Source organism: Desarmillaria tabescens (assembly GCF_030435595.1).
Source record: "Desarmillaria tabescens strain CCBAS 213 chromosome Unknown EV420scaffold_9, whole genome shotgun sequence".
Lineage (NCBI taxonomy): Eukaryota > Fungi > Basidiomycota > Agaricomycetes > Agaricales > Physalacriaceae > Desarmillaria > Desarmillaria tabescens.
The window spans coordinates 1250712-1268655 of record NW_026848308.1 but is presented as its reverse complement, the minus strand read 5'-3'; the positions used below and the strand labels follow the sequence as shown (position 1 = coordinate 1268655).

The 17944-nt window shown below is 48.6% G+C and overlaps 7 protein-coding genes across 7 annotated transcripts; 3 read left to right on the top strand and 4 right to left on the bottom strand.

Annotated features, from left to right (window-relative positions):
• Positions 1-106: 106 nt before the first annotated feature.
• Positions 107-3043, bottom strand: EV420DRAFT_1735277 (uncharacterized protein; the record flags this gene model as incomplete). The annotated part of the gene is made up of 7 exons (XM_060480000.1): positions 107-901; positions 951-1986; positions 2047-2054; positions 2086-2288; positions 2339-2472; positions 2526-2772; positions 2830-3043. 7 exons carry the CDS (start codon positions 3041-3043, stop codon positions 107-109), a joined length of 2637 nt encoding a protein of 878 aa, XP_060334210.1.
• Positions 3044-3512: 469 nt separating this feature from the next.
• EV420DRAFT_1525780 (uncharacterized protein) lies at positions 3513-5979 on the top strand. Its single transcript, XM_060472391.1, has 3 exons — positions 3513-4023; positions 4248-5033; positions 5086-5979. The coding sequence occupies exons 1-3, from the start codon at positions 3802-3804 to the stop codon at positions 5728-5730; spliced, it is 1653 nt and encodes a 550-aa protein (XP_060334209.1). The 5' UTR covers positions 3513-3801; the 3' UTR covers positions 5731-5979.
• Positions 5980-6008: 29 nt separating this feature from the next.
• On the top strand, positions 6009-6712 carry EV420DRAFT_1197498 (hydrophobin-251). Its single transcript, XM_060466319.1, has 4 exons — positions 6009-6324; positions 6381-6451; positions 6506-6593; positions 6648-6712. Exons 1-4 carry the CDS (start codon positions 6172-6174, stop codon positions 6693-6695), a joined length of 360 nt encoding a protein of 119 aa, XP_060334208.1. The 5' UTR covers positions 6009-6171; the 3' UTR covers positions 6696-6712.
• Positions 6713-7519: 807 nt separating this feature from the next.
• On the bottom strand, positions 7520-8898 carry EV420DRAFT_1525773 (uncharacterized protein). The gene is made up of 4 exons (XM_060472390.1): positions 8504-8898; positions 8172-8456; positions 8075-8113; positions 7520-8018 (listed from the first exon to the last, which is right to left on the bottom strand). Exons 1-4 carry the CDS (start codon positions 8750-8752, stop codon positions 7662-7664), a joined length of 930 nt encoding a protein of 309 aa, XP_060334207.1. The 5' UTR covers positions 8753-8898; the 3' UTR covers positions 7520-7661.
• A 547-nt stretch (positions 8899-9445) lies between these two features.
• On the top strand, positions 9446-9961 carry EV420DRAFT_1265414 (hydrophobin-251; the record flags this gene model as incomplete). Its single annotated transcript, XM_060467276.1, has 4 exons — positions 9446-9598; positions 9655-9725; positions 9773-9860; positions 9914-9961. The coding sequence occupies 4 exons, from the start codon at positions 9446-9448 to the stop codon at positions 9959-9961; spliced, it is 360 nt and encodes a 119-aa protein (XP_060334206.1).
• A 759-nt stretch (positions 9962-10720) lies between these two features.
• Positions 10721-12007, bottom strand: EV420DRAFT_1265383 (uncharacterized protein; the record flags this gene model as incomplete). The annotated part of the gene is made up of 2 exons (XM_060467273.1): positions 10721-11829; positions 11896-12007. Coding segments are annotated over 2 exons (1221 nt in total), but the record flags the coding sequence as incomplete, so codon positions are not given.
• An 874-nt stretch (positions 12008-12881) lies between these two features.
• Positions 12882-15031, bottom strand: EV420DRAFT_1525759 (uncharacterized protein). The gene is made up of 2 exons (XM_060472389.1): positions 14812-15031; positions 12882-14760 (listed from the first exon to the last, which is right to left on the bottom strand). The coding sequence occupies exons 1-2, from the start codon at positions 14937-14939 to the stop codon at positions 13134-13136; spliced, it is 1755 nt and encodes a 584-aa protein (XP_060334204.1). The 5' UTR covers positions 14940-15031; the 3' UTR covers positions 12882-13133.
• Between the last annotated feature and the right edge of the window lie 2913 nt (positions 15032-17944).

Below are 17944 nucleotides of genomic sequence, written 5' to 3'. Positions count from 1 at the left end.
GACCATTGTCCCAGTGCAATGTCCTGATAAGAAAGAAGAAATTCATTAAAATCATAGCCTCATTCATATGTAGTATCGTGTGTCATTATGACGAAACGAAGTCCGTCTACATTCTTTCAGTGCCGGTTCCATGACCGGGAAGAGGTGGGTGTCGCGGCAGCAGTGACATGTTCATAGGGAGAGCAGGCAACGAACCATTCGAACGCGGTCTGCGTTCTCCGGCTTCATCCGAGACGCTTTGTCTGAAATGCAGGTCTGATACAGAAAGAGGGACGCTATCCGCGGGGGAAAGGGGAGCTAGCTCGGACAATGGATGCCTGTGAATACGCGCAGTCGATTCAAGCTGGTCGTCAGGGACAGTAGGCAAAGTAGGTGGTGGAGATAGTCGATGTCCGGTAGGATGGTGGGAAGATGCAGGTAATGATACAGGGAAGGGAAACGTTGTGCTTGAGGGTGATGAAGACTCTAGAGCGTGGCCATGAGAACTGGGTGCAGTAGTGCTGCTCCAGCGCGATGCAGGCTGTCTCTCGGAGGAGATGCGGTGTGATGAAGCAAGTGTTTCGTTTTCGTTGTCGTTGGAGCGGGTGCGTATCGAGGCGTCCGACGAGCCGCTCAGGTCGAGGAATGAAGTGACTCTGGGAGCTGGAGCCATGGGATGTAGGGGTGTAAGTCGGAAGGCTGAGCGGCCAGACGGAGTAGGGTCGTCCTGAGAGACATTATCGACAGTCAACCTATGACTATCAGGGTAGTCACTCTCGCTGGTATCGTTTGTGGATGCAGCTTCGCTTTCCTCAAACCTGACGCGAGACGCAACCCGAAGCACGGTGGCTTGACCTCTCTCCATGACCGACAGCACTCGCCACGCCGCTAGGAAGCCGCCGTTTACGTGGCTGCACTGGCACTGGTTCGGAATTGTGAAACTCGATACGGAATGGGCTAGTTTCGCGAACATCCAATAGACTCGGTCTGGTGTCTAGCCGGCCTCGAGTATAGTCCACGGGCTCACTAGTGCTCGCGAGCGGCTGCTGTTCTTCATGGGTCGGGCGTGCCTGGAGAGTAAAGGTCTCGCTTGGTCGAGGACTGAGGTGCCTCAAGGCCGTCTGAGATGTCGACGGACCCAGTACCGTAACTGCATCATCGATATAATCTTGGCCGCTACCGTCAGAAATAGGACGAGGGGGCTGGGGTAGAGGACGGAGCCTTGTCGGACGCGGAGGTGCTTCTGGTGCGGTGATTTCATATTGCAGCAGCGGCCTTTGACTCGACGTTCGAAGATGTGACTTGGGTCGTGGGACTGGCAGACGGTCGCGAGATCGGGACGACGCATTCGAGGATTTTCGCGAAGCGAAAGAAGCCGAAGAGAACGAAGTAAGGTAGGAAATGGCAGAGTTCGAGCGGGAACGCTGACGGGCCGCGTTCCCATTCTCGGAACCTTGGCGGGAAGCGGATCGTGATCTAAGGATTGGAGGGAGGGGAAGATCAATCGTGAAGCTAGGCGATGATCTCTCCTTGTCGGTCTTTCCAAACCACCTGCCTTTTCCCTTGTTATTTCTCTGCGCCAAAGAGGTAGGCTCAGGTGACCGTTGAGGGTTGTTAGGGCTTTCGATATGGTCCACATCACCCTCCTCTTTGATCGAGTCCGAGTGCCGGAAAACAATGTCAATTCCCAGACCATCAGTACCTTCGATATCCCGCTTCCACCGAGACCAGTCGCTATCTCTGCGGCGTTCCCGGGAATGCGTCTTCGGTAAAGGTGCAATATCCAGGACACCTCCGGCTTCGGATTCCTTCTTCCATTGTTCATCTTTTTGCTGCCTCTGATGTTGAAGGCTCCTGCGCCTTCTCGGCCGATAAACAAACAGAAAGAAGAACAGACCGGTTAATAGAATGAAAGCGAGGACTCCTGCCAATGCGAGGGCTGCAATTGTGCCTGGTGGATAACCTGATGCTATGGATTCGCCTGCTGGAGTCGCGGAGGCAGTAGGACTAAAAATATTATAAAGTAGCGTTGAATATGCGCCACGTTACAACCTGGGGATCACTTACTTGGGGGTCTACGGTGGAGAAAGAACGCAATCCTCCCACGGGAAGTTTCAATGACGAACCATCTTCATTCGAGATTTCGAAGTCGTGGACGAGATCCGGGTCTAAGCCGGTGGCGTAATACAGTAAGGAACTATCTTGAGTAAATGACGATTTCGCTGAAAGAAATGTCTGAATATTATCCACTGTAACAGAATAATTTCCTGCAGCGGGTGATGTCGTTCCCAAGACCAGAAAGGATGTACCTGGGACGCAATGAATTACTGTTTGTCATGAAACGCGCGCGGAAACGAACCGAAGAAGGATACTCGAGCGGTGTCGCCGGCTTTGTTTGACTCTCGAAACGCCTGGCCCAACCCATTGTTAAACGACCATTCCCCATTAAAGTTAATCCTGCTGTCCGTTATGGTCTGCAATGTAAAATTTAAGCTGCTAAAGGTTTCAATTCGGGGCGCGAAACAAGACGGTGAGATAGACCTCACTTGCTAGATACGTTTGTCGGGGACGTTGCTGTAATTACAGCTTTATCGAAAACGAGCATAGATCCGGTTGTTTCTGGGGTCGTGATTTGCGCAGTTAATGTAATATTGTGGCTTATGCTGGACAGGCCACTAATGCTGGCGAGCATTGTATCAGACCGTTCCAGTGAAGAAATATCGATCGTTGTCTCATCCAGAGTAAGGACATAGGAAGCATTCGTAACATTTCCATATAATTGAATGCCAGTTCCTAGCAGTGCATGGGTCGATGAGCACATTATTCCCACAGAATGAATGCTAACCTCACCATGCCATTGTATGGAAAGCGAAGCACCGTTCAGTGATGAGATGTGAAGACTGGTCCCCTCGCCCGTCTCTCCCGAGGATGTTAAAAAACCAGATCCGCTAAAATAAGGGTTCCAGCCAGCGGTGAGATTTGGCGTGGAAAAGGTGTCGCGAAAAGGATAGTAGGATATGGCGGGTGAGGTATCGTCTACCTCAAATTCCAAGGTTTCTGCCATCGACTCATGGGCAGAGAAAGTTGGAGCACGTTACAATGGAGATGTGGATGGGAACACCGTGAGCATTGAACGAAGACCGGGAGAAGTAAGGACCGAGTTCCTGGAGATAAATAAACCAGAAGGGGAATTCCAGGACTCCAGGTGGAAAAACGACGATGGCTGAGACAAACGAAGGCTGACCCTGTATAATGAGCAGGGAGCACGTCTGTGACAGTTAAGAGCCAAACGGGTCGCAAGTTTTGCCATGTGTAAGTAATCGTTTGCAATTAAGTCGGCCTTGGTGCCAGTTTGGCCCGCGACCATGCCAAATGTCCTTATCACCATCTCGACCGCCAAGAATGCACCCGGAGCCGATCTAGCCTTGGATCTAATCTTATCAGCCCATTATCCAATCAGCGTCCAGGACCCCGATCCCAAAGGGGTGATGACCCCTCCAAAAATACCACATTTTTGGTATTCTTAGCCTCTGCCTTGATCGGTCAACACCAGCAGGTCTAGAGGTCCACCTCCACAGCGTAATACTCGGAGCCCGTGGGGTTCCCTAGCGACGCCAGGGGATCACGTAGGTCATTCTGATGCAAAGTACACAGTCATTAATACCACACCCAGGCTGACGGGCCACAAAATATCGATTCTCTGCTGTTCACCTTCATATGACTCTGATTCCCGTGCCTTTTTCACGGATTCAGCCACAATCAGATCCACAAGACGCTAGTCTCCGATTCTGAAACACTTGGATTTCCTTTTAGTCAGCACACATGTCTTTTGCTGGCCCAAGCAACCTGCCTACAGCCATCGGCACTCCGGCTTTCTTTCCCCGCTTATTGGCCAACATCCAGGAAGCCACATTTGGCGCTGGGATACCTGTGGACATCGTCATCTTGCAATCGATTCTTCTCTGTTTCATTTCGGGGGATAAACACCTTATCCTTCGTGCTTCTGAGGAAGACATACCTCATGTCCAGAGAATTGCTGCGACGGTAAGTGCCTATTTATTTCATACTCATTCTTGCGGGATGGTCGGAACAGTAGTGAGCAACCGCCCATCGCCTCATGTTGCTTCGACCCTGGTCAAATACGCTCTCTTTAATTTCATCCAACCGCCATCAGTGATATATGGTATCCATGACCATCTCTTTCCCTCTTTCGTCAGTGGCAATACGATAACGGTACTAACCAACCAGCTGCTACGCATTGTTATTAGATCCTCTCCTCTCTTTTTGGTATTGTGACCCACAAACTGCGCATACGTAGATCAGATCCTGAGCCCCGACATCCCGCTTTCCGGCAGACAATCGCGAGCTCATTTCTCCGGTCATTATTCCTACCAGGAACGCCATCGTCTAGTTCGACTCTGAGTTCTATAGATGATACCGGTATCTCAGGAGGATCAGCCTGTAAGACAGAGAAATGTCGTTCCGGCTCGCGCAGTACCACAAAACGTAGATCTAAGCGCTATTCCCGTTCTTCTTCCTTTGCAAACGACTTGGTTAATGCTCAATCATTGTCACCAACCTCCACCAACTCTGATGTACATGAAGACAAAGTCCTTTCTGTCCCTTCCACCATCAGTGGCAAAGAAGCTACAGCGGCATCAAATCCTTTCGCTCCCGGACATTCACCTCACTCTCCCACATTCGTCCATTCGTTCCTTGACTCGGCGCCTTTTCAGGAATCAAGAGACTTGAAGTTCTCGCAAATTCCCAATGCTGTTGTGCTTTCAGGACTGGAGAATGCCAGCCTTCCTTCTCAAAGAGCGCTAATAAAAGTCTTGGCAGAGAAGCGCGTGGTGCTTGATTCCCAGGAAACCGAAGTGGAGAGGTCTTCGACCCATGGGAGGGAAATGAAACAGCCAATAGGCGCGGATTCCTCATATGATGATCTTGAGGACGAGGAGATGGACGGCGTATGGAACCTCCCGGATGGATTCATGCTAATCTACGTGTGTCCGATGAATACCAGAGAACGGCCCGCGATTCACAAGAATCTGGTAAGCATGGCCCATCCCAATGCTATGCGTCTTCATCTCACGCCTTACATAGTTAGACCACTTTGCCATGAGTGCAACAGTCAGTCTGACAGCTGACGTTCGCGCACTTTGCAAGCACCCGCACCTCACTCCCGTACTCGGTCCCACGCCAATACCCCAGTCCCTCATCCATGATCTCCATGCATATTACCATCACACTCACTTTCCCGCGCGTCTGAAGCTGTATCTCTCTGACTTGTTCACAACCGCAAGACACCACCACGAGCTCGACGGGATGTGGTTGACAGCCCGCTCTATGCGGGACGCTGAGGATCTGGCTCGGGCAAGTCGTGTATTAGGCTGCGATCCCACGGGTATGGAACTTGTTCGTGAGACTGCCGCCTTGGGGGAAACTTCTACACACGCAGATGAAGGGGAAGAAGACAAATTCTTTGATGTGATGGATGAGATATCCTGGGACGGCGCCATAGATCTGGATCGCTTGGAAGAGACAGAAAAACCTATTCCTGTGCTCGATGTGTCTGAAGCCGATATTGCGAGGATTGTGCCCCGAGTGATGACTCATCGGCTGAGGGTCAGGGATATGGATGATGAAATATTCTATGGTGTCATGTCCGGGGCGGTGTTTATGTCTGCGAATAATGATGAGAAGCCGACTGTCAAGAGCATACTGGTGCAGATACTAGCGGAAGTTTAATTTGGATATTGGAATTGTACTCATTTTCGCTGTTTAGTAATTACTCAGCTCACTTATAGAGGCATGTCTTGGAAGATGTAATCTCAAGTCTAGGTCAATATACACAGTACTAAGAGGCACTATAGAAGCATAGGCAGATGTCCTGACATATTTTCGTTTGCCGATTGTCAGGGTTGTCTATAGGTGGAGACGAAGATATCGCCACTTGTAAATTGGATGTCCTTTCGTTTTTCCCTTCAACGATCGATTAATTTTATCAAAAACATTCCTCAATTCCGCCACAAGTAACAGGACCAATGTTCCTATGTTCTCGTAACATGCAGAGAATTATTCAAGCAGTCTGTCGTGGGTCGGTACCGACGTTTACCTCCATAGAACAGAAATGTTATAAAAGACGTACATTTCCGAGGAAACATATTATCCATTCACAGCTCTACAACAATGTTCGCTCGTATCTCAGCCTTCTCTCTCGCCATCTTGGCTCTGCCTCTCCTTGTGGCCAGCAGTGCCGTCCCAAGGCAAGACACCAATACCACCGTTACCGGCGGCAAGTGCAACACCGGCTCGGCCCAGTGCTGCAAGTCAGTTCAGGACGTAAGGTTTTCTATATTGTCGTCTTTAAGGAAGATACTCACGATGTCGTATCATAGCCCAAGTCCGACGCTGTCCAGAACGCCCTCGGCGTTTTGGGGATTCCTATCGGTGAAATCACCGCCAATGTGTAAGTTATTCTTTCGTGTTATAACAAAAAAATTTATTGAATTGGGTTCGACAGCGGTCTCACCTGCACCCCCATCACCGTTCTTGGCCTCGGCACTACTTCGTGCGTTAACCAGCCCGTGTGCTGTGACAATAACAACTTCGTGAGTACTATCGTTCTCGGAAATTTTGATGGAAACTAATCATGCACTCTGAAGAACGGAGTTGTTGCTCTGGGCTGCACCCCCATCAACGTGGTTCTTTAAGCGTTATCCTAGTCTACCTACCATGTAGCATTCTCAGTGTTTTCTTGTTCGAGATTCTTGATAATTTTTGATAATTGTGATTTTGTGCAAATTCCGTGCGACAAAGATAGAAACGGAAAATCGAGCGGTCTTAACAACCCTTTTGATAGAGGTATGGGCTACAGTATTCCTGTCATCCAAGAAGGTCGAACACGAAAAACATTGTCTGACAACCTGAGTGATATCCGTCACAACGAACCGTTCGTGTATTATATAAGGAGACTGGAGTCGATGACCCACCTCTACTGTACACTTATTAGTACGTACAAGGGAGCTATCGTCGAATAAAGCCACCCAAGCTACGGCGTATTCCACGAACTGCAACCGTTACGATACAATCCCAAACGTTTTCCTTTCGCGCTGGGCACCAAGTCGACGGTGGATCTGATTGATTGAGTTGAATACTTACAGCAGGGTGTAGTAATAAGTATATTCAATCATGATGCAGGGGTATCGTCTCGTGTAAGGTAGATGCTAATGTAGACCTCTTGAACAGCGCGGTCAGCGTGCCGAATCATGGTTTGTAACGTTCCATATATTTCTGCCATCAGTGGACGGTTAGTAGAGTTCTCCAGTTGCATTTCTTTGAATAGGACGAGAAGACGAAGAGTTGTATTGGCGGCTTTCGTTTGGACAGTCTGCGAAGTTCCAAATCAGCACGTTATAACCACTCGAATGTTCGAGGAATTCTTTCGAAACCTGGTCTGCGTCTTTTAATACCAGAAGCTATCACAGTGTCAAGTCATGTAGGCACAAAGACTGTTCACGACATACTATGCTGTCCAGCTGGAAAGTAGGCTTGGATAAGCTAGAGAACGGACGGACTGACAGGGATCCCCTACCTCCGCCTCATCATCCCATAGACCCAACTCGATCATATGCTAGAAGATATTGAGTGGTAGAGATATTGGGTACCTGCCAAATTTTCTATACCTTCTTCGAAAATTGCAGGAGATGCACTCCAAGGTACCTTTGGAAGAGGCCACCGAGGGACCAAACGTCAGCTCGGAAAGGGCAATATGGCTCTGTTTTCTCCATTTCCGGTGGAACACGACGTAAAAATTTTTCCTTTGTGCCGCCCCAGCGCGCATTTGGTAGTCCTGATATTACCCTGTCGGACGGCTCGGAATCCTCGGAGAAGACGGCAGCGTGCTCAAAATCGTTGATATAATAGCGGACGGGAAAATGAGACCTGAGAGGTGCTACTTGCTCCCAACAGCGAAAGTCCTTGGGGAATTGTGCGCCTCCAGCAAAGTTAACAAGTATGTTGTCATAAGAGATGTCCTGAAATATTCGCATTAGTTCTCAGGTGAAAATAGAAAATAGGGCATAATACCGACCAGATGAGCGACAAGCCTTTCGTGGCAAAAATTCAAGCCCTATATATTCCGTCAGTTGTTTGTCGCACGACTCGATGTCTCGATATTTAGGACACACCTCGGTAACCTGGAGAACGAAATCAAGAATCTCTCCCAAGTCATAGAACCACCAAAGCCTGTGGGCTGACCACATCATCGGGAATACGACAAATGTGAGGCCTTCATACTTCAGTTCCTGCAAGACGGGAAGGGCATGATTTCTTCCTCGAAATGAGTCTTCACCCGTGGAGAGACGCTTCAGAGCTAGGTGGTGCTCGACTCCAGAGATATCCCCGTCAATAGATATAAGGCGTAGAATCACATCCTGGTTCCAGCAGGTGCGAGCCGGACAATGGATGGCTCGCTATGACGAATTAGCCTTGGCGAAAATACAACGCGATTTCTGCAGACCTCTAATCCGTAAAATCTAGTTGGTGGTCCAGGGTAGTCAGAAAGATAGGTGTAATCGTGAAGACGAGGATTATTGTTTGGCGGGGAAAGCTCGCAGTCATTAACGGGGATCCACAACTTGAAATCAAGACCATGATCATGAAAGAACTGGATGAGAAAAGGAAGTTTCCACATATCGTAGTAAGGAACCTCATCATCAGTAACTACAACATTGTTTCTCCATTCCACAAGGGTACGTGGAAAATCCATGGGAAGGACTGGAGGCTCGGAAGGTACGAATGGAACACCTTTGACTGGCTGGAAGACCCCATACCGGGTTGATAAGTACAGCGCAATAGACACACCGATACCTGATAAATGAGTACAATTGTAAAGGCGAGCGATAACGCTAGGTGCGCTTACCTAAAGCTGCCGTAGAATAGAATTTGAACATCATGCTGACGCGCTGCTAGATCAATGGCAATCACGAACTAGAAGGAAAGAGGACCAACGTGGGATTGATCGTCGGCTTAGTGCCGAAGTGCCGAACCACCGGCATTTCGACAGAAAGCCTCTCAACGGAATTGTGAAGTTCACAATTCAACGTTCAACACTGTACCTCCTGGTCTTTCCCACCATCCTGCCCACTAACCAAGTCACTCATATGGAGAAATAGTATCCACAATCAAAATACCTACCAACGCCGGACCGAATTATCTATCAATTTTCACCGTCATGTTTTATGTATCCAATTGCAGATCGGTCATGAAAAGTATCTCCACAAAATATGAGAACAATAGAAGCCTTCTTCTTCCGTAAATTTCTCCATCTAATTAATTCAATCAAGCAGTCTGTCGCATACGCGTAATTTCACAAGCAAAATCCACTATGTCCGCATGAAGGAGACTGTATAAAAGACACAACAAGTCGAGGAATTTACCCTCAGCTTCCAGCTTCACAATAATGTTCGCTCGTATCTCAGCCTTCTCTCTCGCCATCTTGGCTCTGCCTCTCCTCGTGGCTAGCAGTGCCGTCCCAAGACAAGACACCAATACCACCGTTACCGGTGGCAAGTGCAACACCGGTTCAGCCCAGTGCTGCAAGTCGGTTCAGGATGTAAGTTTTTCTAAAATATCGTCTTGAAGGATAATACTCACGATGTCAATTAATAGCCCAAGTCCTCCGCTGTCCAGAACGCCCTTGGTCTTCTGGGGATTCCCATTGGTGATATCACCGCCAACGTGTAAGTTCTACTTTCGAGTCATGGACTTTATTGATTTGCTTCTACAGTGGTCTTACTTGTGACCCCATCACTGTCATTGGTCTCGGCACCACTTCTTGTGCTAACCAGCCTGTGTGTTGCGAGAAGAACAACTTCGTGAGTACTTGCGTCGTCGGAGAATTGGATAGAGACTAACGTTGAACTTGAAGAATGGTCTTGTTGCTCTAGGCTGCACTCCTCTTAATGTGGTGGCCTAAACGTGTACTACATGATTTGTTTCGAGTTCAAGCTATAATTAATATTGATATTTTGTGATTTTCATCAGTCCGAAACGTGAAACTTCGATGGTGCTGAGGGCATATATTCGACCAGGTACATGTACAATCAACCAATACATACACAAGAAAGGAAACGCTGGCTCCATCCTACGCTTCCCACAAGGGGTAAAATACAAAGTCCTCAACGCTACAGCTGCTACGAACGAAGATTATAGCCAAAGGAGAATGAAAATGTTAAAACTTGTGTATCTGCAACGCCTGCATTGCCACACCAGGCATCTTATCCAAAACATGAGCTGACTCGTCAATAATCCAGTCAAGAAATGCAACGAGGACGACCTCCTTGCCCACCTGCCCAAGAACATCACTGGGATCATAGGCCAATCGCACACCTAGTTTACCTGATATGAACTGATCCAGCCCTTGAAATACTCTCGACGAAACCTCCTCCGACAGAGACGATTCCAAGGTAATAGAGCCTCCTACCGCTTTGTAGACATCCCCACCGAAATGAGTCTGACATTTCTGCATGGCAGCAGAGAGATTGAAGATGTGTTCCGTCATGAAAGGACAAATCATGCGCAGGGAAGTGTCTTTCACTAGTGAGAAGACAGATAGGGCGCGGTCATAGTGAGAGGGAAAACGTTTCTCATCGAGCAATATGTTCATGAGAGCGGCATAAAGCTCAGCATCGACAGGATCGTTCGACTGTGGTGCCTGCACCATCATTGTCGGGATGTCCGATAGGTGCCGCATTAATGACAGAAACTTTAGTCGATCATACTTGTTCTTTGGATCGTGACAGAATGAGCGGACGGTTCTGAACATACGTTCCTTCCCAAAGAATGTGATGGCCCCATCCTGGCTAACATTCTTCAAAACGACGGCGTTAAGAGCGTCGGTTTGAGCGAGGGACAATTTGGTTATGGTGAATGTGAAGAGGTCGTCAGGTGATCTGAGAAGAGTGAAATCGACGGACGAAGGATCGGAGCCTTCGGGGAATGCAGCTTCCCCATCGACGAGTTTCGATACAGGTCGTTCTTGGGGAATCTGAAGCAGGTCGCTGTTCACTGGCCCCATCGTTTCGAACATGAATAGTAAGTTGGACCGTAAAACGACTGCAATCCGAGGACTGACGACAAAGACACGATGAATGTAGTCGCCCGATGCAGCTAGGCCCTCCCACAGTCCAAAACCACTGTTGCTCAGAATAAACTCTGATGTGTCATGAGCTTCCCATATACAAAGGAAACTCATGCCGGCCTGCTTTTGATACGCAAGAGCCGGGTAGTGCTCCATGTTGGGATCGACTGTGTCGGTCAACATCTGAAGATGAACCTTCTCCATTCCGTGTTCTTTATATATCGCAGTGGCATCATTGACGATCTGGGAATGGGGAGTATCCAAGTAGTAGCGGAGGACAGACAGCCATACATCGGTGTGTGTTTGACATGATGGATGCTTGGTTTTATAGCGCTCGACCCACTGCCGAATTGTCGAGCCTCCATGGGGATGATCAGGATCGAAGTATGATCCTCCCAGGTTGCGGTAGTGCATCACGAATAAGAATTTCCGCAGCCGTTCAACACCGAGGCGTTTAAGGGTGACCTTGCCGCTGGTAAGGTTGGAATGGAGGGTTTGGATGATCACCGCGGCACCTGCTTCAAGGTCGCCAAGATTTTTCTCCAGCTCGTTGACGTTCCGAGGGTTACTTGCATCCCTGTAGAGGTTCATGAGCCCATAAACTTTCCCGATGGGACGATCACCGAGGCTCCCTGAGGCCAAGTCATAGTAGAGGACATATTCAGGATCAACACTGGTACGTCTGTATTCTTTTTGGCGCTCTGCTTTCTTTCTGTAGCAATCCGTTAAAAATCGACCAAACAAGGCGCGAACGCTTACTTACTTGCGACGACCGACTTGAAAACGTCGCAATATGAATCTCGGGATGGCGTGATGGAACTGGTCTTGTTTGTGCGGTGGTGGTTCGCCAGAGGATGCGGCTGGTTTAGCTCGAGGAGGCATCAGTGCTAGGAGGAGACCAGGTAAGCGCCAGAATCGTGTGAAGTGGTAAACCGATCACACACATACGCCCCGCTTCGATCACGGTGCTTAGATCCCCTTGACACTGCGGGGGCCGGTACATTTTCTCATCGGAAAAACGAGACCTCAAAATGTTGTGACATTTCCTTTGATCTTCTAATGGTAAAATGAGTTCAGAACGAGAAGCTGAAAGATAAGATCATTTCCATTCTTTTAAGGTAAGGAAGACAACCTGGAAAATGTTTCTCGCGGTTCCGAGTCCTTTGTATCAGACCTGAACTTACCGTGGGAAGAAATCTATTTGGGGAATCAATTCATCACGGCATTTACCGACCTACTGTCCCCGGCTTAGCGTGGGATTTTTTCTATTCAGTCCCGTTTCCCTCCAACTGCTTTCTCCGGTTCTCTCCTACATACCACTTCTTACCGCGACTGCCGTCTCTCTGACCTTCCCCAACGACTTCTGCTTTCACACTGTATCTTTTTGCTATCCCATCACTATCCTGGATTACTCAAATTTGAAACGCTCACTCTCATATGTTGTTTGGCCCGACTATCCACCAGTAGACTGATTTTTTCCTGTCCTTTTCTCCATCCCACCATCGTCGTCTGCCCATCAGGGTCGTAACTGCCCCCAAATGATTCTGACAAGGTATCTTCTGCTCATATCTCTCACTAATTCATGTTTTTAGATGTTCTCTTTGTATTCCCTGGCCCCAAGGCTTAAGAACAACTTCGTGAGTATCTGGGTCCTCGGAGAATTGGATAGAGACTAATGTTGAACTTGAAGAATGATCTTGTTGCTCTAGGCTGCACTCCCCTCAATGTGGCGGCCTAAACGTGTACTACATGATTTATTTCGAGTTCAAGTTATAATTAATATTGATATTTTGTGATTGTCATGAGTCCGGGACGTGAAACTTCGATGGTGCTGAGAGCATATATTCTGTAAGAGCGAAATCGACCGGGTACATGTACAATCAACCAATACATACACAAGAAAGGAAACACTTGCTCCATCCTACGCCTCCCGCAAGGGGTAAAATACAAAGTCCTCAACACTACAGTTGTTATGAACGAGGACTATAGCCAAAGGAGAATGAAAATGTCAAAACTCTTGTATCTGCACCGCTTGCATCGTTACATCAGGCATCTTATCCAAAACATGACCTGATTCGTCAATGACCCAGTCAAGAAATGCAACGAGGACGACCTCCTTGCCCACCTGCCCAAGAACATCACTAGAATCATAGGCCAGTCGCACACCTAGTTTATCCGATATGAACTGATCCAGCCCTTGAAATACTCTCGACGAAACCTCCTCCGACAGAGACGATTCCAAGGTAATGGTGTCTCCTACAGCTTTGTAGACATCCCCACCAAAACGAGTCTGACATTTCTGCATGGCAGCAGAGAGATTGAAGATGTGTTCCGTCATGAAAGGACAAATCATGCGCAGGGACGTGTCTTCAATTAGTCGGAAGACAGATAGGGCGCGGTCATAGTGAGAGGGAAAGCGTTTCTCATCGAGCAGTATATTCATAAGAGTCGCATAAAGCTCAGCATCGACAGGATCGTTCGACTGTGGTGCCTGCCCCATCAATGTCGGGATGACCGATAGGTGCCGCATTAATGATGCGAACTTTGGTCGATCATGCTTGTTCATCTGATCGTGACAGAATGAGCGGACGGTCCTGAACATACGTTCCTTCCCCAAGAATGTCATTGCGCCATCCTGGTGAACATTCTTCAAAACTACAGCGTTAAGAGCGTCAGTTTGAACGAGGGACAGTTTGGTTATGGTGAATGTGAAGAGGTCGCTAGGTGATCTGAGACGATTGAAATCGACTGACGAAGGATCGGAGCCTTCGGGAATGCGGAATCCAGCTTCCCCGTTGACGAGTTTCGATACAGGTCGTTCTTGGGGGATCTGAATCAGGTCGCTGTTCATTGGCCCCATCTTTTCGAACATGGGAAGCAAGTTGGACCGTAACACGACTGCAATCTGAGGACTGACGACAAAGACACGATGAATCTGGTCGCCCGATGGAGCTACGCCCTCCCACAGTCCAAAACTGTTATTGCTCAGAATAAACTCTGATGTGTCATGAGCTTCCCATATACAAAGGAAACTCATGCCGGCCTGCTTTTGATACGCAAGAGCCGGGTAGTGCTCCATGTTGGGATCGACTGTGTCGGTCAACATCTGAAGATGAACCTTCTCCATTCCGTGTTCTTTATATATCGCAGTGGCATCATTGACGATCTGGGAATGGGGAGTATCCAAGTAGTAGCGGAGGACAGACAGCCATACATCGGTGTGTGTTTGACATGATGGATGCTTGGTTTTATAGCGCTCGACCCACTGCCGAATTGTCGAGCCTCCATGAGGATGATCAGGATCGAAGTACGACCCTCCCAGATTGCGGTAATGCATCACGAACAAGAATTTCCGTAGCCGCCCAACATCGCGGCGTTTGAGGGGGACCTTGCCACTGGCAAGGTTGGAATGGAGGGTTTGGATGACCACTGAGGCACCATCTTCAAGGACGCCAAGCTTTTCCTCCAGCTCGTTGACGTTGCTAGGGTTGCTTGCGTCCCTGTAGAGGTTCATGAGCCCATAAACTTTCCCGATGGGACGAACATCGAGGCTCCCTGAGGCCAAGTCATAGTAGAGGACATTCTCAGAATTACCACGGGTCTGTTTGTATTCTTCTTGGCGCTGTGCTCTGCTTCTGTGGTAATGCGTGAAAAATCGAATACCCGAGGCACGGGCGCTTACTTACTTGGGAGGACCACTGGAAGGTTGAAAACGTCGCAATATGAACCTTGGGATAGCGTGGTGGTACTGGTCCTTTTTTTTGCGCCGTGGGGGCGTACCGGAGGATGCGGCTCGTTTGGCTCGAGGAGGCATCAGTGCTGGGAAGAAACCAAGTAAGCACCAGAATCGCGTAAAGTGGCCGATCTCACGCAAATGCCCCCGCTTCGGAGAGTATACGAGAATTGTGGACAGCAGGTCTATCACATGATCCTGAACCATTTTGAGCACCGATCGCCGCCCGACACCGGGGATGCGGCTCCTGATTCTGTTCTCAACAGTTCAGGTCAGGACGTTTGAGAGGAGAGATTGGGACGTTTTCAAAGGTGAGGGTTCGGGACATTTTAGAGGGGACTATGGGACATTTTGGGAAAGACATCAGGACATTTGAGGGAAGAGATCGGGACGTTTTCAAAGGTGAGGGGTTGGGACGTTTTAGGGGGAGTATGGGACATTTCGGAAAAGAGACCAGGACATTCTCAACACTGACTGTCAGGACATTTGAGAGGAGAGATCGGGACGTTTTCAAAGCCGGGGGTCAGGACATTTCAAAGGAGGGATCGGGACATTTTAAAAGGTGCTGACACAAAGGGATCAGGACATTTTCAAAGGTGACGGGGTAGGGACATTTCGAGACAAGGGATCAGGACATTTTGAGGGAGGGATATTGATTCTGGTTCTTATGTCCATAAAAAGGAGACCAACCAGAGTCAGTACCACACATGAGCCTGCTACAAGGAGTTGGGGCATTTGAGAGAGGGTAATCCGGACGTTTTCAATGGTGAGGGATCAAAACATTTTAATCTGGTGCTCAGGACCTTCAAGTTCCATGCATTGCTCAATATCTGAGAACACACCATGCGAGAACTGGAGGTAAAATGTTTATTCATCTGCCATTTTACAGACCTCACTGGGGACAAACCCATGGATGAACGTCCCTCATAAGACCCTTTCAGCATATGGTTACTTAGGTCTCAAAGTTTAACTTCCCCAATCCTTTATGAAAATGTCTCTTGTCATCACAAAATGTCCTGAAGCCAATGAAAAAAAAATGTCCTGAACAGTCTCAGAAAACATCCCCATCCCCCCATTTCAAAACGTCCCAAGCCCCTTCTAAAAATGTCCTGAACCCAACCTAAAAATCTCCCGATCTCCCGATCTCAAAACGTCCCCAGCCCTTCTTCAAATGTCCTGAACACAACCCTAGAAAACGTCCCCATCCTCCCATCTCAAAAAGTCCTGAAGCCAATGAAAAAAAAAAAAAAAGTCCTGAACAGTCTCAGAAAACGTCCCCATCTCCCCACCTCAAAACGTCCCCAGCCCTTCTTCAAATGTCCTGAACACAACCCTAGAAAACGTCCCCATCCTCCCATCTCAAAATGTCCTGAAGCCAATGAAAAAAAAAAAAAAAGTCCCGAACAGTCTCAGAAAACGTCCCCATCTCCCCACCTCAAAACGTCCCCAGCCCTTCTTCAAATGTCCTGAACACAACCCAAAAATGTCCCAAACCCTCTTGGAAAATGTCCCATCTCGAAGTCACCAGTTGGAAGTGGCTGTGTCCGGAGCGGCTGCAGTGGCTGTGTCCGGAGAGCAGAGAGCGGCTGCGGAGACGTCAAGTCCCTAATGCGTGTATGACCTGGCCGCTTCGATCATGGCGCTTAGATCCCCTTGAGATGTACAACCTGGCAGGATCAGAATATCGTATACGAACAGGGAATTACTCGTATATTCAAGGGCGTTTAACGATACTCAGGTTCGAAAATTTATTCGCAATCGTAGTTCACAGTGACTTTCGGAGGGTGAGACGCAGCAAGCCAGGTTCAATGGGATAAAGTTACACGTGTTGGGCGATACGTAAAATCGTAAGTTGAAACGGGCCACAAAACGCGAATTACCGAGCTGCGCGATGCAAGAACCTATCGTTGTCCTCGATAAGCAGACATATGATACAGACGAGACAAAGATAAGTAAAGACAAAGACGAACTTGAAGTTGGTACTAGAACTACTAGACAAGCAAATGACACGTGGTCAACGTTTACGGGCCAGGGGGCCACGTGTTTCGGTAATGTCGGCTTCCAGTTGTCGGCTTTAACTCGCAGTCCATTTATACCATTGTTCCTCCAGTCAGCAAGAGACCCGGCGCCTCATTACCGACACAGATTTTGCTACTACAGGAAGACTTATCTAGCGAGACCGTGACAGAAGACCCGCCGGCCTAGGGTCCCGTGGCTCCCCTGATCGAGTGAATGCACCCGTCTTCTCAATGGACTTTGGTGCCCTGGATGTCCGGCAGGTACAGGGACCTCGACACTTTTCGAAGTGTGACCCGTTCTGTCTCGTTGAATCGGCATTCGTGAATGAAGTGTTTGCGTGTCTGGAAGAGCTCGCCACAAGGGCAGTCAACGTCCTCGCTTGGCACAAACTGTGAGTAGAACTCGGCTATGTGTCCATGGTCAGTTCTGCATTGAAGGACTCGGCCGTACGTCTTCCTTTTCCCTGCGAGGTCCAGGAAGTGACGTGTTGGCTTTAGCGACGGTGGGAGTCTATTTGCCGTCGCGTATCGCCCACGGTTTAGGGTTAGCCTCCCACTGCATTTTCCTCCGTTGTCTTTGCTTTTGCTACTCTTCCGACGTTAGCTCTTGTTTTTCCCGTCGTCGCCACTGACTTTTCTGCTCCTCTCTTCGCTAGGTAATCTGCTCGCTCATTCCCTGCGATGTCCTTGTGGCCTGGGCACCATGAGATATCGACTGTAGTTACTACACCTGCCGTCAGTCAGATTATTGGAGTCGTCAGAGCTACCACTATCCATTCCCATTGGTACGGTACCTTGCACTGAATATTTCGCATAAATGATGGACAGATACACTAGTGCTTCATAGGAATGAAGGGACTGATCCACGTTCCCCACGACTGGTATGCTTGAGCCGAATATTAGCGGTATATATACTTCAAGATTTCCTGGGTGAAGCGTCATCAGTTGTGGTAGTGATAGGTATTTCGCTTATTTTTCATCGTTACCGTTTCGGCACTGACCTTAGTCGCATGTATTCCAGGCATTTCTGCGGAGATCATTGGATCTTGGAAAACTCTAAGACTAGGA

Coding starts and splice junctions, on each gene's coding strand:
- EV420DRAFT_1525780 (XM_060472391.1), top strand. CDS start 3,802: ATGTCTTTTGCTGGCCCAAGCAACCTGCCTACAGCCATCGGCACTCCG. Junction 4,024..4,247: donor TCCAGAGAATTGCTGCGACG/GTAAGTGCCTAT, acceptor CATTGTTATTAG/ATCCTCTCCTCTCTTTTTGG. Junction 5,034..5,085: donor CCGCGATTCACAAGAATCTG/GTAAGCATGGCC, acceptor CGCCTTACATAG/TTAGACCACTTTGCCATGAG.
- EV420DRAFT_1197498 (XM_060466319.1), top strand. CDS start 6,172: ATGTTCGCTCGTATCTCAGCCTTCTCTCTCGCCATCTTGGCTCTGCCT. Junction 6,452..6,505: donor GGTGAAATCACCGCCAATGT/GTAAGTTATTCT, acceptor TGGGTTCGACAG/CGGTCTCACCTGCACCCCCA. Junction 6,594..6,647: donor GCTGTGACAATAACAACTTC/GTGAGTACTATC, acceptor TGCACTCTGAAG/AACGGAGTTGTTGCTCTGGG.
- EV420DRAFT_1525773 (XM_060472390.1), bottom strand. CDS start 8,752: ATGGATTTTCCACGTACCCTTGTGGAATGGAGAAACAATGTTGTAGTT. Junction 8,457..8,503: donor CTAGATTTTACGGATTAGAG/GTCTGCAGAAAT, acceptor AATTCGTCATAG/CGAGCCATCCATTGTCCGGC. Junction 8,019..8,074: donor AAAGGCTTGTCGCTCATCTG/GTCGGTATTATG, acceptor CGAATATTTCAG/GACATCTCTTATGACAACAT.
- EV420DRAFT_1525759 (XM_060472389.1), bottom strand. CDS start 14,939: ATGCCTCCTCGAGCCAAACGAGCCGCATCCTCCGGTACGCCCCCACGG. Junction 14,761..14,811: donor CCTTCCAGTGGTCCTCCCAA/GTAAGTAAGCGC, acceptor GCATTACCACAG/AAGCAGAGCACAGCGCCAAG.